The 26,347-nt window shown below is 42.6% G+C and overlaps 1 protein-coding gene across 12 annotated transcripts in view; it reads left to right on the top strand.

Annotated features, from left to right (window-relative positions):
• The window catches only part of nrxn3b (neurexin 3b), a 322,143-nt gene that overhangs the window by 82,235 nt on the left and 213,561 nt on the right, over window positions 1-26,347 (top strand). For all 12 annotated transcript variants that reach the window (XR_003274579.1, XR_003274577.1, XR_003274576.1 and 9 more), the window contains 2 exons: window positions 10,007-10,445; window positions 25,167-25,550. Coding sequence is in view for 9 of the 12 variants with exons in the window: in XM_026193775.1 (XP_026049560.1) it covers window positions 10,007-10,445; window positions 25,167-25,550 (823 nt within the window). In the remaining 3 variants the exon portion in view is untranslated. The remainder of the gene's footprint in view (window positions 1-10,006; window positions 10,446-25,166; window positions 25,551-26,347) is intronic.

The following is a 26,347-nucleotide window of genomic DNA, read 5'->3' as shown; positions in this document are numbered from 1 at the left end:
TGACCTCCTGACCCAGTATGAACCATCCAGATCCCTCAGGTCATCTGGATCCGGTCTTTTATCAGTTCCCAGAGTCAGAACCAGACACGGAGAAGCTGCATTCAGCTTTTATGCTCCTTATATCTGGAACAAACTCCCAGAAAGCCTCAGATCAGCTGAAACACTCAGTTTATTTAAATCCAGGTTGAAGACTCACCTGTTCTCAGCTGCATTTGAATAAAGCACAAAATCCACACTTTAAGCTTAAATGTTTGTTTGTTTGTTAATTAGTTAGTTAGTTTATTTGCTTGTTTTAATCAATTTTAAATCATGCTTTTTATTTGTTCTTGTTTCTAATGTCTCTGTAAAGCACTTTGAATCACCTTGTTGTTGAATTGTGCTATACAAATAAACTTGCCTTGCCTTGCCTTGCCTGTGTGATGGATATCAGGGAATGTACCTGGATCCACTGTGTTTTTTCCAAAGCTTGCAGTTCAGTGTTTGACTCATTAATTGAATATTGATTTGTGAACACAAACGTGTCTCCTGTGCTCTGCAAGTTTGGCATAATTGTTTGGATTTCAGTCAAGACGGCTATAATCGAAAGAAGAAGACGAGTATTTGGCAAGAGCTATGACACTGATTAAGTCAGGAGGAGCATTAAAGAGGAGCTGGTGTGGATGTGAGCTGCAAAGTGGCTTGCAGTTGTGCAAATTGCTAAAGCAGCTTAAATGTTGCTCTTTATAAGATTCGTGAGATTTGCAGAATGGATGTGGGAGCTGATGTGGCTGTCACCAAGATCAGCTGAGCTCCAGGATTGCAGCTGAGTTTGGTTTTGTGTTTTTGCTTAATCTGATTGTAGATTTCTGGGTATATTTCATTACCATTGGTGCATTACCTTGAGAGCCAGTACACAAGGTATTCAGTAGGTACACGTGTGCATTCTGAGTGGCTGTAGGAAAATACTTAGTCCTCTGCATTTAACCCATTCACTCAGTGGGCGGCTACCGGGGAGTAGTGTAAAAGCGGTACCTTGCTCAAGGGTACTTCAGGGTAGCCATTCGCTCATGGGGCAGACACTCCACCTACTGAGCTAACCCTGCCCCCTAAAACTGAAGGGCCATGGGTAGGAGTTGAACCCGCGCCGCCCACTGTCAGGGCGCCTGCTCATCTTGCTTGAGCTAAACCGGCGCTCGTTAGCCATGTGTGTTATGATTACTTGTCGTATCTCAAACCTCAGTCAGTCATTTATTTCCCAAAATTGTCCACCCTGCTTAAAATTATTTATACATTAAAAAAAATAGAAAAGTATATGAATGAACTGTGTAGTATAATAGTGCTAAAGCGTGAAAGAGTTCCCCCGCCCAATAAAGTGATTAATGACAACGAGCAATACTTACTACTTGAAGCTGGATCACTCTGTTTGGGGGGTTTGGCCTCTACATAATAATAATAATAATAATAATAATAATAATAATAATAACTTTTTTATAGGCACTTTTGAGACCCTCAAGATCACCTTACAATAGTACAATAACAGTAAGAACAATACAATATAATAAAATATTGTACTCCATAGCAAGATTGGATTTCGGAAATATTTTTGCCCTTTTTAGAAAATAAAATAAATAAAATCTACACGTTTGCTAGGAGGTCCTTGTTGGTACATAAAGAGACAAGGATCCATTTAAAATCTTAACACGGACAATGCAAATCTATCATTCTCTGTCCTTCCACCACTTGTCGAGGAAATATCTTTTTAGCTGTTAAATCTTCATCAGCGGTCATCGGCTAGTTTCTAATTGGAAACACCCCAAACACTGTCTCTGAAAAACGCCACCGAGCTTTTAAAGAAGCAAATTTGAGCCGATAAATAGCTTGCATGTTTCCTGAGCCACGACGCGGAGACGGTTGTATAAAATGTTTGTTTCCATTATTATCTCAACAAGCGTGACTCAGCATTAGCTGGCACTTGAGTGTTAGGTGCACAGAATCACGAAGTGATTCACGGTGTGTTTGGTTAGTGGTAGTGTCGTGTGATGCTCAAGTGTTCATCATACATAGCTCCATTAAGTGGGCACGATGCCAGCTGCTACTCAGCACCGTGCAAATTGCTCACAAGTGGCACCCTGATCTCCCTTTCATACTCTTATTCATTAAAGGTATTTCTTTGATTGTTCCATTAGTCCCACATTGTACGCATGTGTGCATTTCCCCTGCGTGTGCTCCCTGTGTATCATCCCTTTGTCTCTCAGCCTCTCTCTTGTTGTCCGTATTTATTCCTTCCTGCCCCCTCCGCCTCTTCCTGTGGATTCAATATCCCCACATAATGAGGGAATGATTCAGTTGAGTTTGGCCCGCTGCTCAGATCAAGATGCGTCAGTGTTTCTGTCTGCGTGTGTAATGTCTGGCTCGAGCACTTTGAAATGCTGGTGAAGCAGGAATGTTGGTCTCTGTTCATTCTGAGACTTTTTAGAAATTTTTTTCAAAGAACACCTTTTTAAGCTGATGAATACGCTGGTGGAGACATGTGTCACCACCAGCGAGCAAATGCTTCCTTTTCTTGTCTGATAACAAAAGAGATGCCTGCGTGCTGCCATCACAACCCCTGTCCTGTTCAGTCTTCGCTGCACTCATCTGCGCCCGTAGGCTACATAGGATCTCATCCATACACGATGCAAGCACACATGTCCCACCCACACTCGTGTTCCGCCATGTGGGCTGCGGTGTATCACGTGACCGACTGGCCAGCGGGCACACTCTGGTCAGCCTGATGTTTGGTAGTGCCGTGCAGTCTGTGCCTTCTGCAGCCCCTTTGAACTCTCACTCCAGGCCCCTTCAAGCACAGGGCGCCACTGCGTAGTGGCAGACTATGGGGGCGGCTGGGGAATACAGTGTCAACCCTGTCAGGAGAGGAGGAGCAGCATCCAAGAGGTGGAAGCAGAGAAAGAGGATGTTGAGTAACAATCAGGGAAGCAAGTATGTCAGGCTAGAAAGTGGGAGTGTTAAAAAAAAAGAGAGGAGGTGGGTGACAGAGTGTAGGAGAACAGAAGTGAAGTGCAGGTGGAGAGGAGAGAAAATCAGGATGGATGGACATGGAGAGTATGATGAGTAAGTGAGAAAAAGAGAAGGGGCAAGAGACCACTATTTGACATTTCAGAGAAACGATGTCGTCATCAGTTTTGTGTTATTCACTGCTGTATGTTCAGGCAGTGCTTCTTTCCCTCTATTACAAATGCAAATGTCACCCTGTCCTTTTAATAATTTGACTTTTTTTTAATATCTCCTTCGAGGGGAACAATGATGGATGGGTGCAAACAGAAGACTTTAATGGAATACCTTCACCTTTCCCATCACCCGCCCCCACAGGGCTAAGCTGTGCCACTGGTAAACAGTTTCTGTTTAGAGGATTTGGCTCCAGGTGACACCTTTTGTACAAAGCACCTTATGCGCCCGAAACACAGGCTACCTGTAAATCTTATATAATGTGATAAAAATAAAATTGCTGAAAGATATTTTTAAGTTCTACAACCACTTGCTCGGGGAGAGCACAGTTGTGGCTATGATAACGGCGAGCATTTGAGAGGAATGATGTTTTTAGAGTCGATAAAATTAGATCTGTTTTGTAACTCTTTTGAAGGAGTGCAGCTAAAAACAGATGTCGTTTTTTTGAGTTATTTGGAGCCATTTGGTAACACGGGTGAAATTCTGTACTTGTTATGTATGAATACAATACAGAAATCGAGTTCACGACTCCATGCTTCAGACTTTGCTGAAGTATTTCACACATGATGATCCTGTGCAGACTTTGTAAGGTGCAACCCACCACCATTTCTAATGACCTATAAATGGTGGTGGTCTCTGTCACATAGAGACTAACAACCATCTGCACTCACATTCAGACTTATGGGTAATTTAGATTTACCAATTAACCTAACCCTAATACTTGCATGACTTTTAACTGTGGGAGGAAACCAGAGTACCCAGAGAGAAGCCACTGCAAACAGCCAGACCTTCTTGTTGTGAGGTAACCACCACCGTGCCACCGAGATGTCGATCCAGGCTTAACAAAAGTAGCAAAGCTATGACTACAGGGCTTTTCCTTTTTGTCCTCGACAGGTTAAACCACAATAAATACCAGTAGCATACAGATGGCGTGTGTATAGTTGTTTGCCTCTTATAACCCTGGTGATTTTCCTGTGGTTGGAAATCTTGTGTGATGTTGTGAATTTTGTGAGTCCAGGCAACTAACTAGTCTCACTAGATTGCATCATGTTATCTCAACAAGAACAAATTAAGTTGTTGAATTTCATGCAGATCCTACATGATTTAATTATGTCCACCATAGAAACGTGAAACTATTTTGTTCAAACTACAAGTTAGACTTTTGTAAATGTAACAACCACCCAATTTACTTTTTTTCAGTGTACCCTGATATTCTTTGATGAGTAATGATGCAGAAGTATTGAAAAATATTGATGTTAACACTTGTTAAAGATCATTGACTGACAGGGATAACAAAAATGTGCATGTTAACTGTGACGCAATTGATATAGAAAACTGTTAAAAAAATGTTAACAAAAATACCAGAATCTCAAGCACCCGGAGATTAGCTTGTGTGACGCAAGCCCAAAGTGTACAGTGCTGCAACGCTTTAATCAGCTGAAGAGCAAAAGTGTGATCATAGATAAAATGTTTCAGGTTCAGTATTTGACAGATGACACAGCCGAGTGGATTTAGGTCAGTAAGCTTTAAAAAAAACTAAAAAACACATTGGTTAAAATCTGTGGTCAGAGTCAGTGAGAGTCCTCTATGCTGCACACGAGTAGTGAAATGTGCTTAGACTGTAATAGTGATAGCATGCTGCAGTACAGGAAGGATTGCATGGCACAGGTGGGTGGTTTGGGTGTTGCCCTGAAACAGGAGGGATACGACTGATTTAACAGTAAGCATCTCTAAAGCACCTCTGATGAGCACAGTGTGTACACAGGATGTGTTCAAGCACAGCACTAAGTGTAGGTCGTCAGCATTCGGTTCTTCATAAAATTCTTGTAGATGTCCTCATAACATTAAAGCAAATAGACTTCTGTTAAAAGTGATGTCCCGTCATGTTTAAGGCTGAAAAACACTCCTGTGTGATGTACAGTATATGCAGTTAAACCACTCAACTTGTACTGCTTTTGCTATGGTGCCACTTTTGACTGTTTATTTGACTTGATGCTGCAACAGAAGGACGTGAGAGACTAACGATCCCCACAGGTGTAACCGTCAATAGTGCTGAGGGGGGGTAGCCATAGAGACAGGGCTTTCACAATGTCATATCTTCACTTCACAGTTATCTTGGTCAAAAAACGATAACAATAATGAAATACCAACATTTTAAAATGAGGAATAATTGCAGTATTACAGTCAAATTTGGTGAATTAGTTGAACTAAAATTACAATAAAATACGAGTGCTTGGTGCAGAACGGTATGCACTGCAAAAAAAGGACAACTGCACAGTTATTTATTATAATATGTGATATGTGTTACCATCATTTGTATGGTTGTCATGTCATCCCTGCACACAGCCAGAGGACAGTATTTTAAACAGGAGGGTCAGTAATGACTCCATGACCAAGATCATGTGACAGCCCAAACAGGAACGCCTCCCTGTGGATGCTGCAATGAATAATGCACCATGTCAACAAACTGAAGCGCTGTGCCTCAGTTTTGCCACATTAAGGGTTCGCCCAAATCATAAAATATCTCTCCCACGGAGTTACCAATTCATTATTTCTTGAAAGACGTGTCTCAGAAAAGTCATGCTTTGTTACTTTGAGAACCACAATGCTACATTTGCACGCTGCCTATGTTAAATGCACGTGTGACAAAACATCTGTTTGCTTTCCGCTTTGCACTTTGACTATCTCGACAAACAGATTGTGTGCATGTCTGTGTACATGGCGGCTTGTGCGTTTGGATCTGTTCACATCCAAAAGAATGTACTGGTTTTGTGGGTCTGTGTGTGCACACTTGAACAAATTGCCATGTCCCCCTGCGAGGCTGTCTTTGTAAGTGTGTGAATGTTGTTGTGTGTCTTCACTGCACTTCACTGGAATTATCCTGCTCCTTCATTAACACTAGGGTAAATCAGCAGCTGACAGCAGCTGTGTTTGGGGCCGAAAGGACATGAGCACTCATCTAAAGTAGATTAGGGAGGAGAGCGTGTGTGTGTGTGTGTTTGTGTGTGCGCGCGCGCGTATGCACGCTTACACATGCCTGTTTGTGTGCACAAAGCCTACACTTCCACCAACCTACCCTTGCTCTGTACCCTTCTTCTTGTAGCTTTACTGTGTCCCAATCAATACTCAATCCGTGGAGGATCTGGACTTTATGGAGCTGTTACAGTCCCCCTGTGCGTGCATTATGAATGAGCCCCATAAGGCTGTTGGCTAAAAGATAGTGTAACAAAGCACAGCAATAACAAAGGGAAAGATGAAGCGTGTATAGCCGCAGTAGTCCATTCTTCTGTTATAACAAAATTTCGATTACATTATCGATCAGCCTGCAGCGGGACGGACGAAATCATAATTCCAAAACAGATCAGGGATGGTTGATTGGAAGATTATCGCACCCTCGAACAACACCGCTGCGCCTCGGAGAGTTTGTAAAGACTTCACACTGTCAAGAAAATGAAGCCGGAGGGCAAGTTAGTCATGAGTTAAACAAACTGAGGTTTTCAGAGCACAAGACAAACCGTTGTTCTTCGGATAGAAACCTGAAGGAATCTCAGGGCTTAATTCCTCTTTCCATGTCTACTTGTTATTTCTCAAAGATATAGACATAGTGCCTTGGAACTTTGGCAAGTTTGAGCAATTTACATCTAAGAACTGCACAGTCACTATCCCTGTACTATTAAAGAAAAAAGTTCTTCATTGCAAATGAGTAGCATTAAAGCACCTCTTTCTTCTTCTTTCTCTTTTCATGTAATATTCAGTTTGTTCTCTTGCCCAAGAGTGGTCTTAAGCATGCCGGAATTGGAATCCAAGGTATCGGGCTTCAGACGAAAACATGGTAAAAACGTCAGTGTTTCAGAGAGATCAGTAATGATGGTTAAAGCTCAAATATGTTAGAGCTACAGGGCGGCTGCAGCATTTCAGTATTAAAAAAAAAAAAAGAAATTCAAAATCATCCCCCATTTTTCATCTGGCGCTTATCATCATCTCAGAACGTGCGTTGCATTTACTTGGGTAAGTACAGCAGAGCAACAAATGTTGCTGCTGCTGATTGATAATTACCAGAGAGCAAAAAAACACAAACAAAAAAATCTCTCAGATCTCTCAGAACTGAGTGGGGGGCAGAAACGACCCCCCAAGCCATGGGTCATATTAGCATATTTAGCATATGCAAACACTTTATTGCTTTTTACTGTTTGATTTATTGCCTAAACCTTCTTCTGTGTAGTACGGAGGACCAAAGCTGCCAACATCCAGAATAAATAAAATGCCATGCATTCTTCGTGCTCACTTCTGTTCCGCCAATACGTGAGGACTTGACCCTGTGGCGTACTTCGAATTACACTCTCCCTCGTTTGTGTAGTGAAGCAGAAAGGCACAAAGACATAAATAACTCTGAGGAAATAAATTGGCAAAGAAATAAAAGCATGGCTAAGTAAACGGGGGCATTAATGCAAAAAGAAATAAATACAGAAGCAAATTAAAAGAGGAAATGTATTTTTTCTTGTTTTTGGCAGGATGGGAGACAAAAAACCTGATTTTGACATGTTGCAGTAAAAGGAGAAAAAAAAAGCACGGGATTAATTAACGATGGCCCAGTTCCATTAAGTGTGCCAGTAAGCCATGACAGTGAACCAGTGTACACAAAAGCATTCGTTTAAGTCATGTCTGAAGCACCAAACAGTTTCTAGAAAATACTTCGTACTTATAAGCTTTTGCTTTTATTTGTTTTATATTGGAAGTACTGGGGACTGTGTGTTTGACAGATAAGCATTTGGATTTTATTTTTATGTATTTTTCATACATGTTACTTGTACCTTTGCTTGCATTGCAATTTTTTAGCATTCCATCACAAAGGTGGGCGCAGTAATAGAAATGCAGTTTGAAACTACTCGCAGTTATTACATATTAATTATTTCTTTGCCAGTTACATATTTATATAAGTGTATTTATTGACATATAAGATAATCAAAACTGCTGTTAGGAAGCAGTTAGTACCTATTAGCTATTGACGTTTGTGTCTAAGTGGCAGGTGGGTTACACAGTGGCCTTAACACTTTGCATATGACTAGATAGCATCTGCAATTTATAGCCACCAGCCTGTGTTGTTAATGTTTTTTTAAATAATTTTTTAAAACAAATACACAACCTTTGCTTTTGATTAGATTGAAAATTTAAGACTGGGTGGGCCTGGTTATCAAGTAGTTTTTGAGTAGTTTTAAGTAATCTAAGAAACCTCTTATTAACCCTCACCTGTAAAAGGCTGTGGGGGTGTTGTTGTCACGCTGCTAGACGGCCCGGCGGTGCAAGATTTTGAATGCAATAAGTCAGAGTTTGAAATTGATAACATAGGTGTATCTACTAAAGGCTGAGGGGTAGCACTGGCGGCTACCAGTATTCCCAAAATGTATCTCAGGCACCTTTTTCCAGTTTGTGTTCTTACTGAAAGTTAAAGCCACAGGTCTATACCCCATGAACTCTCATTTTTACAGTAAACGTCTCAATTAAATCGCTGCGTTGTGTTCCAGTTGGCTTTGGTTTTCTTTGTTAGTGTACTTTTGTTTTCTCTTGCTATTCTGTATAAATGTTCATTTTTAATTCAGAGGGTTTCTTTTACTGTGTATTTGAAAGTCAAATCACCTGTAACAGTACATAACCAGTGGATTAACAAAGCTTGACAGTGAGCGTATTTTGTTGTGTTCATGTTCAGAAGATTACATGTGGTCATTAACTGCACTGACATCTGCACACACACACACACACACACACACACACACACACACACACACACACACACACACACACACACACACACACACACACACACACAGGACCCTATTTGACCTTTTTACTTGTGTCTTGACATGTTTGCTGCCCTTGTTCTCACTAGCTTGTTGTTGGAGCTTGTTGCCTCCCCCTTAACACACAAACACACACACATTACACCCCTCTCAACCCCACCCGCTCCCCTCCTCAGTCCTCCTCAGCGCTTGGGTCACCTGTGTTGATTTACTGTCAAATCTTCCAGGATTATCAGTAATCCCACAGAAGTACAATCTGTTGGCTGACAGCTGTGCTCGCTCTAACAGTGTTGCTGTTTCCTGCGCATACACTGCCCTATATACCCGAAAAAGCCTCTCTTCCTCCTCAGAAAAAAAGAGGGAAAAAAAACATTAATTTTCTGCATCAATGGATTCCAATTGACAATATTCTGCAGCCCATATCTGTGGTATTTTGTTGTATTTGACTATAATGTGGCGCTGCTTTCTACTTTGATGGATTAGAGGGTTGGTGTAAATTTATTGCTGGTAAATAAATATGATATTGGATATATTCTCACACTGTCACAGATCCTCCTGTGGGGTTTCACCCTCGGTTTATCAAGGCTGGTCTTTTTGAATATTACAAGAAATGACTCGCTAATAATTTAGCCATCACGTCTCACAGTTCAGTCAGTGAGTAGGTGTTCAATCAAGCCCAAAAGAAATAGTCGTGCATCTCCTTTTTGTCATAGATGAATTGAAGCGGGAATAGAAAAATGACTGAGACAATCAAAGCTTTACATATATATTAGTTTTATTGATCCAGCTGCCCTTTAATTTGCAGTATATAATAATGTCAACATGATGCTATACTATTGCACTTTGAAATGAACTGCAATTCATTTCCATAGAAGTTATTTACCGTTGCTGCACCGGCAAATCATTTCATATACTGAAACATTGGAAATAAGCTTTGAAAAAGGACGAGAAAGTACAGTAATCGTACAGGATTCTTGGTGATCGTTTCCCTCATATATCTTCCACAGGTGGTGTACAAGAACAACGATATCCGCCTGGAGCTCTCCCGCCTCGCCCGCATTGTCGACCCCAAGATGAAGCTCCAGGGTGACGTGGTCTTCAAGTGCGAAAACGTTCCCACCCTCGACCCCATCAACTTCGAGACCCCGGAATCCTACCTGGCCTTGCCAAAATGGAACACCAAGCGCGTGGGCTCCATCTCCTTCGACTTCCGCACCTCTGAACCCAACGGGCTGATCCTCTTCACCCACGGTAAGCCTCAGGACAGGAGGGACGCGAAGGGCCAGAAGAACAACAAGGTGGACTTCTTTGCAGTGGAGTTGCTCGATGGAGGGCTCTACTTGCTGCTAGACATGGGCTCCGGGACTATCAAGGTCAAAGCAACGCAGGCTAAGGTCAATGACGGCTCCTGGCATCATGTGGATATCCAGAGAGATGGTCGCTCAGGTAAGGATGAAAGAAAAAAGACAGATAAAGGTTGAAATGTCTGTTTTTGTGTTTTTAAGTTATCTGTGCTGAACTTTCACAGATGTTTAACATCCCTGTTAAATCAGCTCTGTGCTTTGAGAAGGCACAGTGGTCCTGCCATGTCACTGGTGTCCTGTTTTCTCTGATACACACACAAATACACAAGAAAAAAATGGCTTCAGTCAAAAAAATTGAACTTCTGCTTCAGCTCAAACCGTGTTGCCTTTGGCTGAACGGTACAAAGTATAAATTTATAGGCAGAGAACTAAAACATGGTCAGAAACAGAGTAATAAATACAGAAGAAAAGAGAATTGCAACTGTGCAATATTTACTTATGTAATACACAGTGAAGCATATCTTGTTTTGTTCTATTGCTATTGGGACTTTTCTATTTTTAAGCAGTAGTCAGCTTTTTAAAATGCCAAAAGAATTAAAGACAAAATTGCATCTTTAATGCAAAGACATCAAGTTTACATCCACTCACCATGGGCATGGATGGAATTTGGATTTTTGGATTCTAATGATTTCTTTGAACTGTGCTTTTTCCAGGCTGAAATGACTGCACGCCATACATCTTTAATGAATTTGAAAAGCAACTCTTTCAATTTATTTTGGATTTTCTCCACTCCACACAGGGTCAAAAGCATACATACACACATCCACACTGATATTTGTGTCACTTAGCACCAGACACTTTTGCCATGAACAAGTTTCTGGCATAATTCTGGCTGGATATTCATTTGTTTTTTTCTTAGCACATTTGGTAGAGTTCATTTAAATTCATTGGTTTCATGGCACAGACCCAGCTTCAAGCTTAGTCGAACTTGAAAACTGTTGATTTTGGAGCACAGGCTTCTTTCTTGATTGGTACCCACTCAGCCCACGAAGGCGTGGACAAACTCTTGTCACGTTAATCTGGATAAAATCCAAATCTTTAGTGAACATGCTGAGACAGAACATGACACAAGGAAAAATACTTGGAACACAACTGGAAAGCTTGACTGCACAGTAGACGAAGAACGGCAGGTGACAGAGCATGGATATATTATATGTGTATATAAATGAACAGGACAAAGTGAATCTGACAGCAGTGCAGAAACATAAATGCAACCAAAATCCAAAAGCATGGCCAAAACTGCAGAACTGCTCGCTTGACTGTTCACTCACATTTTGCAAAAACTGACACACTCTTCAGTCAATTACAAACAAAAACTAAAAAACCTAAAATAGCAACTACAAATAGGGAAACATGAATTCATTTGCATAACCATTTATCTCTCAGTTGACTACAGTCTTCGTAACACTAGTGAAACTAGCTTTGATGTAATGAAATTGCTTTGCTTCAAAAAATAAAACTTGTGCATACTTACAGTGAATTATACCAGCTCAAATGTTGCAATGCTGCAGTGATTCTACGTATTCCAGCTTTTCCTGCATCCCCACAGCGAGATGATGGAAACCATCTCAATATATTAATACAAGCATTGATTTATTGCCAGGATAAAAGTCGTATCTCTCTCTAGATAGCTACTGAGTCCATTTCCTCTTACCTACCGCTATCTGGATGTTCTCTGACCTCATAACATGGGCAAATACACAGAAAGTACTAGAAGAAGATTATATTAGAGAAAGGGGCTCGAAACTTCTTTCGCCTTGAGCTCCGAACCCAACACAATCTCTGCATTAGGTGAGATCCTCCAGAGGACTTGGTTGTGTTAGACGGCATTACAGCCCATGTTATATATCAGATTAGAGCAGCCAATTTAGCCATGTGTCAGAGCTCGCTGCTTTGATTAATCACCGGCACAGCCCCCAGTGCGATAGCAGAGTAAAAAGTAGGATTTTCAGGGGGAAAAAAAGAGGAATGAGACAGATATATGGATACCAGACTGAGGGATGGTTAAGAACAGCCATAATCACACTTGTGGCTTGAGTGAAATGTTAATAGGAGTTGCAAGTGAATTAAATTTTCTGTCCACAAAGAGCTATATCCAGGATCTCTCTCTGAAGGACGGCAAGGTGAATATAACATAAAGTGAGAACTCACAGTGCACCACTTTCAGACAAGCCAAGTTTAGGCTTTGTAGTGAAAGTGATGTTTTCATCTGTTGTGTCCCTCGCATTAAAAAGAGCTGATAATGAGCTGCGGGTAGAGGCAGTGTAGTAGAAAAAGAGCTAATGAACCTGTTTATTTCTTCCTGTAAGTTCATAATCATCGAATAAGGTCATAAAAGTTTTAAAATAATTAAAAATCTTGACATAAAATATGAATATATGGCCTTGGGTAATGACATTATGTATGCATGATGTTTTATAGACACGCAGAGCAATCTGGGGGATTTTTATGGAGTTTAAAAAAAACACACACACAGAAAAGTCTATAATTTGGGAGACAAACCAGATTCTCTTTGCTTACCTTTGAGTTTGTTATTTGTACGTCTAACACCAAATGTTAACTTGAAAAGATCTGAAGTGTGAGGAAAATAACATGAACAATATAACACAGTCTACCACAGCACAAAAAGAGTGTCTCGTGACTGCAGGGGTTATTTCACCTGTTGCATTAAAGTGCAGCTGTAAAATGTGATCTATTTCCTCTGGACCCATTGCTAGGACAACGCAGCAAAGAACCAGTGTTAAATCTTTAGGCACTTTGTTACTAGCAGCCTGCCACAAAAACACATAATTTGTCCTCATTTCTTTAGTTGAAAGAAAGATTACACAGTTTGACAGGCATATAATGGTATTTTTGCACCGGCAAGGTTATTTCAAATAACTGTTATTACAAAATAACAAGTGGAGGAAGAAGTGGCTGGCCTTAAAGGGTATCTGCTGCTGATGAGTCGTATCTGAAAGTCATATCCTCAAGAAAAGGAAAATCCAGCAAAAACCTCACACAGGACCTGATGCATCTGACCTCCAGCTGATTAGATAGATGTGAACCCAAAGGCAGACGATGGAAACAGAATCTTATTTTAAATTGAAAGTGTACCGTTTATTTTGGCAGAAACACAAAAACACGGATTTCAAACCAAACTGGGGAAACTAAGGCAAGGCAAGGCAAGGCAAGTTTATTTGTATAGCACAATTCAACAACAAGGTGATTCAAAGTGCTTTACAGAGACATTAGAAACAAGAACAAATAAAAAGCTAACTAACTAATTAACAAACAAACAAACAAAACAGTATATAAAATCAAAACAGATAAAATCAGAACAGTAGATAAAATCAGTAGTTAAATGTAAGTTTTGAAATTTAAGCTTAAAAGTGTGGATTTGGTGCTTTATTCAAATGCAGCTGAGAACAGGTGAGTCTTCAACCTGGATTTAAATAAACTGAGTGTTTCAGCTGATCTGAGGCTTTCTGGGAGTTTGTTCCAGATATAAGGAGCATAAAAGCTGAATGCAGCTTCTCCGTGTCTGGTTCTGACTCTGGGAACTGATAAAAGACCGGATCCAGATGACCTGAGGGATCTGGAAGGTTCATACTGGGTCAGGAGGTCACTGATGTATTTTGGTCCTAAACCATTCAGAGCTTTATAGACCAGCATCAGAACTTTAAAGTCTATCCTCTGACGGACAGGCAGCCAGTGTAAAGACCTCAGAGCTGGACTGATGTGGTCCACTTTTTTGGTCTTTTTTTTTTTTTTTTTTTTTTTTTTTTCTTTTTTTTTTCTTGGAAGTGACATCAGAAACAGCAGCATGTGACATCACGTGATGGCGGAGCTTCAGTTCATCCTTTGTCATCCTTTTTTTTTTTTTTTTTTTTAATAGGACAGGGGGAAAGAATGAAAGAAAGAGGGGGAGAGGAAGAAAGAAAACCAAAGGGGAGAAGAGACGGTGAGAAGGGGGGGAAGAGAGAAAAAAACAAACAAAAAAAAACTCCTGGGTCACCTGTATGGAGAGAAAGAAAAACAAAAAAAACAGGGGAGACAGCAAACAACAAAGAGCAACATAATAATAATAAAAAAAAAAAAAGCACCATCACAATAAACTAGCTAGTCATAGATATCAATAGTTACTAAATAATAAACGATATTGTGCAACACGCAAGATAGACAGCGCACAGTGTGCTTTGAGGCAGCAGCCAAGAAAGCTGTAGTCCGCATCTGTGAATACCCATGTGTACACCTGTGTGCATACCTGTGTGGATCAGCATGCTTGCATTCCAAAGGTTTCTCCATGTAATGATCTGCTAGAGAGTGTGGGGAGCCACAGCCCTGTCCTCTATGGTATCAAGCAGGTATGGAGGAGATCAAAACTCCAGACATCCAGAGGCCCCCAGAACACAAGAGACCAAGGAAGACCCACAGAGGGGCAGCCGCGCCACTGTCCCAGAAAGAGCTGAGGAGAGTCCCAGATGAGAGCTCATTCAGCAGCCGCGGAGCAGAAGCCAGGGGGAGTTGCAGTGACGCGCCCGTGAGCTCCGCCGGCAGCCAGCTGTGCCTGAGTGACCGAGCCCCAGGCCGAGAGGCCGGGGGCACCCCACCTCCAAAGTGGCCCGAGCGAGCCCCAATAAGCGGCCGCCAAGGAGTGAGCCGGTGTGTACCCGGACGCCCACCCCCAGATACAAAGAACCACCAACGCACCGATACCTGAGGGAGTCCGCCACCGGCAGGGGAAGTGGTGGTGGGTGGAGATAGGCCTCCAAACCTTGGAGGGCCCGAGATGTCCCCAGAGAGGTGGCGTCTGATACCCAACCTGACATATAGAAACAGACATACAGGCACACACAGACACAAACATCCATTCCCACCCTCATGCTCTCATATGTACTTCACACTCAACCGACGTGGAGACAGACATAAAGGGACGCTGTATACACGATCACACTCCCCAAGCGTACTCTACTAACCGGGTCTAGGTACCCTTGCCCCTGGAGGGGGGAACTGCACCCAGACCCAGGTGGTGTTACCCTTTTCCCTGCGGTGGGGAGAGGCAGACCGCCCCGACTCCGCAGCAGCAGGGAGGCACCACACCCCAGACCGCAGTCGGACGGCCCACTCCTCCTAGCCCCCCCACTCCAGTAGGCCGCAGAGAATGGGGGTGAGAGAAGACTCCAAGCCTCCCTCCACCCGCTCATTGTAGTGTTGATGCATGTGTGTTCTAAGGTGCAATTAAAACCCAGGAGGGCATAGAGCTACCTGCCAGAGAGCAGCAGGTAAGCGCATAGTCCCTCCTGCTAGCCCTCAATGTCTACATGTATTTAAAATTGAGAGGTGGGCAACGACGCCAGGGGGGAGGCGTACACCCTGATGGTAACTTGGACTCCGTGTATCGTGCCCACCCCCAAGATCCTATATGTATGTGTAATGAGGGTGTGAGTAATGTGAATGTCTAAGTTGTGGGATAAAATTGAGGCAGAGGCAGCCAGAAGGGGACAGAGGGGGGGGGTAGCCTCCTCTGCATCCTGGTGACATACCCCTACTCCAAGGCCCTGCATGTGTGGGTGGTTGTGGTGGAGCAGGAGGAGGGAGGCAGCTGGAGATGGGGAGGGAAGGAAGGGAGGGGCAGGTGACCCCTCCCTGGGGCCAGCTCCCCCGCTGACCCCAGTAGGCACTCCCACACTCCGCGACCCGCCAGGGAAAGGGGGGCCCAGGCCCATCCAGACCGGGGCCCAGCGCAGCAGCGCCCCCCGGCCCCACAGAGCCCGGGACAGTCCACCCAACCCCACCACAGAGAAAACTGCACCCACCCCACCATCCACTCGTCTTCCAGACTACATGAGACAATAGACGCCCAGGCTGAGATCTTCCTCCACCTCTCCTGTATCTCCCCCTCCTGCAGAGAGTTCCTGAGGGGAAGAAAGCTCCTGCAAGCTGTAACAATCTCCCCCACCGGTTGAAGAGCCCCACAGGCGACTCGACACACCGGCGGCACCCTGCGCCAGGGATGGGCTCCCATGCACCCACCCGCCCACAACCCCGGCAACACACAAACCAGGACCCAAGGCCCCGAGGCCCAGCCAGGGCCCCGGCCCAGAGATGGAGCGCCCCCAGACCCTCACGCCCATCCCGGACCCACCCAGGGGCAGACAGGCTACCAGGTCAGTAACCCACGTCCATCACCACAGACCCTCCCCTAGCCCCGCTGCACGCAGCCACGAGGAAATGGTCAGAAAAAGGCCCCCAACCGGACATGACCGCTACCCCGGGTTGAGCCCCCCAAGGAAGATGCCTCCGGGGAACCCCCCGACGCCCTGAGCCTGTCCCTGCCCCCACACCAATCACAACATTGAAGGCGGGACCAAACTATGACCCCCCACCCCCACTAGGTGATGGAGCCGATCAAAGGAGCCCAGAGCAATTGATCTGATGTGGTGGCCGAGGCTGTATCAAAACTAATGTAATCTAATAGATAATTTCTATATTGGTTAGAATTAAGATTGTTTTTATTTTTCCAGTTCATGAGGACTGTTTTCTTGGCTATGCATAGGGCAGTGAAAACCATATGGGCTAAATTGTTTTCTGAGGTGACATTATCTAAGCTGCCCAACAAACACACTAAGGGGGAAGTTGGAATGTTACATTTCAGACACTTTGATAAGTCTTCACATATCTCGTGCCAAAACTTCTGCACTGGTGGACAGAACCAAAGAGCGTGAATGTAATTGTCTGGTGTATTGTTTTGACAGTGTGAGCAGTTGTTGGAAGATGTAAAGCCCATCTTGAACATCCGATGACCTGTATAGTGCACTCTATGTAGTATTTTGTATTGTATTAATTGCAGACTGGGATTTTTAATCAATTTAAAAGTTTTTAAGCATACCTGAGACCAGAAGTTTTGGTCTAAACTGACTGATAAATCTGCTTCCCACTTTGCAATAGGAAGGGATATTGATTCATCTAATTTAGAGAATGTTCTATATATTTTAGATAATAATTTGGGGGATTTAAGAGTAAGGAAATGTGCCGCACTTGGTGGTATTTGTAATTCAACTTGACCGAGGTTAAATTTCTTTTTTATTATGGATTTAATTTGTTGATATTCTAAAAAAATTTTCTTGTTGATCCCATATTGTGCAACTAGTCTGTCGAATGGGATCAATTCTGTTCCCTCCAATATATGTTCTAAGTATTTAATTCCTTTACAACTCCATTCTGGGAAGTTAATCATATTATTGTTTTGTAATATGTCAGGGTTATTCCAGATAGGAGTACGTTTGCATGGGATTAGTGAAGACTCCGTTATTTTTAGATACTCCCACCATGCTGTCAGAGAGAAGCTGATGTTGATACTTTTAAAGCATTCATGTTTTTTGATGTTTGAGCTAATAAATGGTAGGTCTGAAATCTCTAGATCCTTGCATAGTGCCTGTTCAACATCTAGCCAAGGTTCATCTAGGAAGGTATGTTTTGACCATTCTGAGATGAACTGAAGCCTGTTGGCTAAGAAGTATTGGTGAAAATTAGGCAGATCTAATCCTCCTCTATCCTTGGTTCTTTGTAGCGTTTTTAAGCTGATGCGCGGGGGTTTATCTTTCCAAAGGAATTTGGAAATATATGAATCCAGAGATCTGAACCAATCTTGTGATGGTTTGTTAGGGATCATCAAAAATAAGTAATTTATTTTTGGCAAGATCATCATTTTTATAGTGGCGACCCTTCCCATGAGTGATATGGGTAAAGATTTCCATCTAGTCAGATCGCCTTCTACTTTCTTTAGAAGTGGGATGTGATTTAATTTAGTTAAGTCTGAAAGCTTAGGAGAAACATTAATACCTAAATATTTAATATTTCCGGATTGCAGTGGGGCAGAGGAAGAATTATGGAAGGAGCAGTTAATGGGGAGAACTGTAGATTTTGGCCAGTTAATTGAATAATCTGAAACTCTTGAAAACCAGTTTATTAGAGTAATTACCTCAGAGAGGTTGGTTTGTGTGTTTTGCAGAAAAAGCAACACATCATCCGCATAGAGACTGATTTTATGTTCTATGTTCTTACATTTTATGCCCTTAATTGTTGTAGCCTGTCTAAATGCTGCTGCTAGAGGTTCGATAAAAATTGCAAAAAGTGAAGGGGAGAGTGGGCATCCCTGCCTGGTGCCCCTCAGGAGACAGAAGCTGGGGGATGTCTGGTCATTTGTTCTGATACGAGCTGTTGGGGAATTGTATAATATTCTTATCCAGTTTATAAAAGAGTTTCCGAAACCAAATTTGTGTAAAGTTGCGAATAAAAATTTCCAGTTAACTCTGTCAAATGCTTTTTCTGCATCTAGAGATAATATTATGGTTTCAATGTTTTTATTGTATGAGTAGTCTATTAAATGAAGTAATCTACGAGTGTTTGTTGAGGAGTGCCGACCTTTTATGAAACCAGTTTGGTCAGGGTGAATTAAGAGGGGGGTTATTTTCTCTAATCTCTTTGAGAGAGCTTTGCAGATTATTTTAAGGTCTACATTTAAAAGAGAAATTGGACGATAGCTTGAGGGAAATAAAGGGTCTTTGCCTGGTTTTAGCAGGAGACTAATGTTGGCAGAGTTCATATTTGGTGGTAATCTGCCATTTTCCTCGATTTCCTGCAACATTCCGTGGAATACTGGTGCCAGAATTGTCCAGAATTCTTTGTAGAATTCTGCAGGGAAGCCGTCTGGACTTTTTTGGTCTTAGTGAGGACTCGAGCAGCAGAGTTCTGAATGAGCTGTAGTTGTCTGACTGATTTTTTAGGTAGACCTGTAAAGATGCTGTTACAGTAATCAAGCCTACTAAAGATGAATGCATGGACTAGTTTTTCCAGGTCCTGTTGAGACATCAGATCTTTTATCCTAGAAATATTCTTGAGGTGATAGTAAGCTGACTTTGTTATTGTCTTAATGTGTTTTTCTAAGTTTAGGTCTGCATCCATCACTACACCCAAATTTCTCGCCTGGTTTGTGGTTTTTAGATGTATAGATTGAAGTTCTCTGGTGACCTGTAATCGTTTTTCTTTGGCACCAAAGACTATTACTTCAGTTTTGTTTTTGTTTAGCTGGAGAAAATTGTGGCACAACCAGTCATTGATTTCCTCAATGCATTTACCAAGAGCCTGTACAGGGCCTCGGTCTCCTGGTGACATTGTGATATATATTTGTGTGTCATCTGCATAGCTGTGATAGTTTATTTTGTTGTTGTTTATAATCTGTGCCAGTGGGAGCATGTAGATGTTAAACAGAGGGGGTCCCAAGATGGAACCTTGGGGAACTCCACATGTGATACTTGTCTGCTCAGATGTGAAGTTACCTATTGATACAAAGTATTTCCTGTTTTCTAAGTATGTTTTGAACCAGTTTAGTACAGTTCCTGAAAGACCTGTCCAGTTCTCCAGTCGTTTGAGTAATAGGTTGTGGTCAACTGTATCAAATGCTGCACTGAGATCCAGTAAAACTAGGACTGACATTTTTCCACTGTCTGTATTCAGACATATGTCATTAAACACTTTGGTCAGAGCGGTTTCAGTGCTGTGGTTCTGTCTAAAACCTGACTGGAAGGCATCGTAGCAATTATTCTGTTTTAAGAAGTAACTGAGCTGTTGAGAAACTGCTTTTTCAATGATCTTACTTAAAAATGGGAGATTTGAGATCGGCCTGTAGTTGTTCATTTGTGTCTTGTCAAGATTGTCCTTTTTCAGTATAGGTTTGATTACAGCAGTTTTTAGTGATTCTGGAAACACACCTGATAATAAAGAAAAGTTGACGATCTGTAACAGGTCTGACTCTAAAGTCTTTGAGACCTTTTTGAAAAAACTTGTTGGCAGGACATCTAAACAGCAGGAGGAGGAGTTCAGTTGACCTAAGATGTCCTCCAGGTCTTTGCTGTTAATAGGTTGAAACTGTTTCATGGTGTTTAAACAGTTTTTTGGTGGACACAGTACATATCCTGGATCTGCTGTTGATGTACCAATTGCTTGTCTAATTTTTTGGATTTTTTCTGTGAAGAATTTGGCAAAGTCATTGCAGGCCATGGTCGAATGAAGTTCAGCTGCCACTGACACAGGAGGGTTTGTTAGCCTGTCAACTGTAGAAAATAAGACCCGAGCATTATGGCTGTTTTTAGTGATGATGTCAGAGAAGTAGGACCTCCTTGCATTCCTCAGTTGTAAATTATAATTGTGAAGTTTCTCTTTATAGATGTCATAATGAACCTGGAGGTTTGTTTTTCTCCATCTGCGCTCAGCTTTCCTACACTCTCTTTTTTCATTTTTCACCAGTGTGGAGTTTCTCCATGGAGACTTTTTCCTTCCTGAGATAACCTTCACCTTAATGGGAGCAATAGTGTCCATTACATTTAACATGTTAGCATTGAAGCTATTGATGAGCTCATTGACTGACCCTCTGGACAGGTCAGGTGTTAATGGGAAGACCTGGTTAAAAATTGCACTACTGTGTTCAGTTATACACCGTTTTGTGATCACTGTTGTTGATATATTTGTGTGGGCTGAGATTTTAAACACAGTAATGATCAGACAGGCCCACATCAGACACATTAACCTTTGAAATGCTCAGGCCTTTGGAGATCAGTAGGTCAAGAGTGTGTCCTCTATTATGTGTGGCCTCTGTTACATGCTGAGTCAGCCCAAAGTTGCCCAGAGTGTTACTCAGGTCTTTAGTCCCTTTGTCCTGAGGGTTGTCCACATGAATGTTAAAATCCCCAACAATAATTACACAGTCAAAATCAACACAGATCACAGACAGCAGTTCACTGAGGTCATTAAAAAAGTCTGTGCAGTATTTGGGAGGCCTGTAAACATTAAGAAACACAACTTTGGATGGGGCCTTCAGCTGTAAAGCCACATATTCAAAAGACTGAAAACTTCCAGGAGATAGCTGCTTACATTGAAATGATTCATTAAATAAGACAGCAACCCCTCCTCCTCTCCTGCTCACCCTGGCCTCACTGATAAAACTGTAGTTAGGAGGGGTCGTCTCGATGAGAACAGCTCCACTGTTACTTTGGTCCAACCAAGTTTCAGTTAAAAACATAAAATCAAGGCTGTGCTCAGTGATTAAATCATTAATTAAAAATGTTTTCCCAGCTAAAGATCTAACGTTTAATAAAGCCAACTTAAGTGTTTTAGAGGCATTACTTGTCCCCTCGTGTTTGGGAGCAGTCTGTGGCACACAAGGTATGTTTACTATATTTAAAGATCTTTTAGAGTGCAGCTCTCTGTGTTTTGACCAGGCCACAAGTCTCCTGTCACCTAAAAGTACAGAAATTTTAAAACCTTCTAGTAAACAGGGTCCCAGCTTCTCCTGGGAAAAGTCACCACTGCCATAATCCTCACAGCCCGGACCCTTCACATATCACATATCAGACTGCGGAGACAGGGCATGAAGAGGAACTAAGGGGGGCGAGGCTGGGCAATGTGACTTCGATTGCTCTGTTGAGGGTGGGGCTCGATGGCGAACCTTTGGCCGCTCTGGTGGGGGGTTTATGGGGGACAAAAAGGGATTGGGACGGGGGGTAGATCTGAGCCCAGCATTGACCCGCTCCATCATCTCCTCAGTGAATTTCAGGTGTGGGGAGGAGGGAGAAAGGGAGGGGGAGGAGGGTGATGGCCTGTCAGGGGTTTGGGGGACTGGGGAAGGTCGTGGTCCCTTGTCCTGGTCGTTGGTATTGTTGAGAGAGTTGGAGGCAAATAGGGACCCCTCTTCTTGCCTTCGATGTCTCTCCTTTCTGAGGCTCTTCCTCAGATGCCTTAGATGTCTTTCCTTTCTGAGGCTCTTCCCGGGTGGGGGCAAATGGAGCTCCTCCTCAAGGTTTCTGCTGGGCTTTGTCTGTTCTTGGAGTACTGTTTGTTCCTCTTTATGAGATAACTCCTCGTTTATCTCAGCCTTGGCACCAAGCACAGATGGATGACGTATGGAATAAAACAAGTTGGAGGTGAACAGTTTCACCCCTGACTTGTTAAAATTAAATCCATTTGCTTTGAACAGATGCCTGCGTTCCCAAAAAATATTAAAGTTGTCGATAAAATGCACTGAGTGGTCAGCACATGCTGATATAAGCCATTTATTCAGTGTAAACAACCTGCTGAATCTCACGTCTCCTCCTCTGACCGGCGGTACAGGTCCACTGATGAATACAGCTGCATTCAGAGAGTTTACAGTATTTAATAATCCAATAAAGTCCCGTTTCAGAACCTCCGACTGTTGTTTGGACACATCGTTTGACCCTGTATGCAGAACAATGTTTGTCACAGTTGGATATTCATCTGCAATTTGAAGAATTCTCTCCTTCAGGTTGTTGACCATATCGTTAGGAAAGCAGAGGACTTTAGTGTTCTTACCGCACATCCTTTGTACATCCTTTACGGCAGAGTCACCCACAATCAGAGTTTCAGGCCTAGCCTTTAGCTTTCCCTGTGGTCTTTTGCTATTCAGCAGATTTTCAGACCTTACTTCGCTACTTTTAGATGGATGGTTGTCCGATATAGATCCAGGGTCCTTTGATAGTGGAGCAAATCTGTTCTGCAGTTTCACATTCAGTTGTTTTGGAGGTTTGTTGTTATTCTTCCTATTCACGGTTGTCCAGTCCTGTTTCCTCCCGTATACAGGGGTAGAAGAGCTTCTCTGTCTCGTAGGAAGTGAAAGCCAGTCGGTTTCAGAGAATTCAGCTCGCTGTGCCCTGCCTGTGGTACGTCCTCCCCCTTCCAGGAGACATGATTTATGTCTTGGTTTTGCACCAAGACAGTCCAAGGGGGGATTATCACTTGAGGATTTATAATAATGCACAGAGTCTACTTTCTTGGTCATGTTATCTGTGCTCCTTAGCTGTGTACTAGCTTGCTCATCGCCATTGTTTTGAATCAAAGGCAAGGTTGTTTCATTTCCACACAGTCCATTTACCTCCACGTTTACTTCTAAGCGATGAATTTTTGTCTCCAGTACTGCAATCTTCTGCAGGAGGCTGTGGTAGTCATCTGTGGAGAGGGAAGGCATCTTGTTGCTAGTTAGCCTAGCGGTTAGCCCCTTTCCAGGCTATTGAGGCTGCTCGGTGCCCAGACGCTGTAATCAGGCTTCAGCTGTGTCTAGGCCACAGACACACGGAGCGCTGAGGATAAGGTAACTATAAAAATGTTGCTGTTTCTGTTAAGAACACTTTAGTCCTAATGATCTATGAGTGTCCAGAAGCTATCGCAGGTAAGCTCATAAGGAAAAAAGGGAAAAAATCAGCATAAAAATCAATAAAATCAATAAAAGAAGCAAAGCATTAAAGAGCAAAGAGATGAAGCGTCCACACTCACAAAACTAAGCAAAAAAACCACTAAAACCAGGGGGATGGAAACCAGGAGGGAAACACAGCTAGTGCTAATCACACACACAGAAACTGAACACACTATACACAAGACAAGGAACTATCCAAATAAAATTGGAAACAGGAAACAAAAACAGAAACGCAGACTAGACACCAGAGCTGTGGAAGAGCAGACATGAAAACTTAACTAGACGTGGAACACAGGAGGAGGCACAGTAACAAATCTGGGAACAAGAAATCACTAAATACAGGAGAACGTAGGGAGCTAGAACTACAAGAGACTAAACCATGGAAAACACTAAATCGAAGAATATACAAAACCCAGAAAAACACAAACACTGGGTCCCAGACTCAGTACCATGACATCATGAGATTTTGATCCACCTTGAAGTGCAATCTGGAATGCATCTGACTGGCAATAGCTTCTGTAGATAGAAAAACACACAGTGGAACACCATCAGTCATTGATTGGCCTCCCCAGTGCCCAGACCTGCATATTACTGACGCAGTGTGGGATCATGCTGACAGAGAACAGAACAAAAGGCTGAAATGTCCAAAGAAGAGCTTTGAATGCCTGGAGAACTGTTCCTGAAGACTACTTAAAGACGTGACATAAAAGCTTGGCTAAGAGCATTCAGACTGTGTTGAAGAATAAAGTTGGTCATACCAAATATTGACTTTCAGGCTTTTACACAGTTTCTGCCTTAAACACCGTTTTTCCACGTATGTTTGTGCATCTTTCAATAAATCCTTACACCTTTTGTCCTTGCAAAATAAAAAGAAATGAGGAGTTTCTAAAGTGTTTTTCGGCAGTACTATATGAGCGATCGTTGAGTGTCCACAGGTGCAGACAGTGACCTGCTCTGTAACCTTTTCCCAGGAGACGAGTAGTTTTGTCAGATTTGAGGGTTTTTTTCTTTGATTTTTTTTCGTTCAGCCTTCTTTTCTGTTATTTGGTGACACAAATAGTTTCCCTGAAGAGCTTGTTAAAGTCTGTGATCAGTGCAATTTTGGCTGCCAAACATAGGTTTGCACCTCCACTTACTCAGCCCACATCTTTAGCACGGGGTGGTGTGCTGCGCTATTTCTATCTTTCACAATTTTGCTGAGTGCATCTCTACTTTGTTAAAGCTCAAGTACAAAATTACAAAAAGAAATCTGTCATTTTCAGCTCTGTCCTCACCTTGATGAATGAAAAAAATGACTGTCAGTCTCTTTGAAAGGTTCTGGAAAGAACTATAGACTAAAGGTAATAGATGTTACTTGGGTTCAAGAACTGTAGCTGAAGCAAGCAGTGTTTTTATTTGTCAGCCAGTAGAACATGGCAGATCACTTAGACTGTAAAATACGAGGCCTGCTTTGAAAAACACCACCAAGAAACATGTCAGAGTGGATACCCCAGCATTTTTCTAACACAAGTCGATTTAATGATATTTTATTTGTCAGTAATCGCCTTTTCTCCCCTTCAGGCATCATTTCAGTAAACAGCCGTCGGACCCCTTTCACAGCCAGCGGGGAAAATGAGATCCTGGACCTGGAGGGGGACCTTTATCTGGGCGGTCTGCCTGACAGCCGAATGGGCTTGGTGCTCCCGACTGAGCTCTGGACAGCTATGCTCAACTACGGCTATGTGGGCTGTGTTCGGGATCTGTTCATCGATGGCCGCAGCAAGGACATCCGGCAGATAGCTCAGTCGCAGAACATGACCGGCATCAAGTCTTCGTGTAGTAAGGTGACGGGGAAACAGTGTGACAGCAACCCCTGCAAGAACAACGGGGTCTGTAAGGAGGGCTGGAACCGCTTCATTTGTGACTGTACCGGGACCGGCTTTTGGGATAGTACCTGCGAGAGAGGTGAGAGTCCTTTCCAGCCACTTTCTGCGTACTGTTTGTCTTGCGTCTTATGGTGATGATTTTAAAATCTTACTGCCTTTGGCAGAGGGTTTATCGGTCTGAGAGTACAAGACCTTTAATGCGGCTCACTCAGCTCTCCTTTTATATTCTAAAAACCATTTCTTCAGTGAGCTTATGGAGCGGTGTTTTGCTGCTTTTAGACAGTATATTGTGCATCTTACAAGGTGCAGTGGTTGACAGTGAAGTAGCTTTGCAGAGTTCAAGTATCTTTTCTGTCTGTTTTTCTAAATATGGTTGAAAAGTGGTGGCGGTGTAGCTGCTGCTTACTAACTATAGATTTTCTAAGGGTGTGGACAGCGCTCTGTTACAACAGAAGTGTGACTTGGCACACTTGGTTCACATTATTTATGGAAGGATTTGCTGAAAGATTTAATAGGAGGGTTTTCAAGCATTTTCTTTCCTGGGAAAGATTCTAGAGAGAAATTGAACTTTTCCCAGTTGGTGAAATGGGCTCTCCTTGTCTGAGTTTTAAGAGCTTGGCCACATAAAGGTTTTATGAGATGGAAAGAATAGGGACACTCCAAGCTGTGGGAGAGTATATTATTGGACTATTGTTCAGATTGCTCTTGACTCTTTCACTATTTTACAAAGATTTTCAGGATTCAGTGGAGAGATTTAAGTACTTTCCCAAGAACTCGAGGCCCGTAAAGAATCGTACGTGTATGACGGATAATGAGCATCTAGAGAGTAGGTGCTTAAAGCCAGCATTAGGTGTGAGTGTAGCATGTGGGACAGTA

Source organism: Astatotilapia calliptera, chromosome 15 (assembly GCF_900246225.1).
Source record: "Astatotilapia calliptera chromosome 15, fAstCal1.2, whole genome shotgun sequence".
Lineage (NCBI taxonomy): Eukaryota > Metazoa > Chordata > Actinopteri > Cichliformes > Cichlidae > Astatotilapia > Astatotilapia calliptera.
The sequence above is the reverse complement of the archived record's forward strand: the minus strand, read 5'-3'. Positions and strand labels throughout refer to the sequence as shown.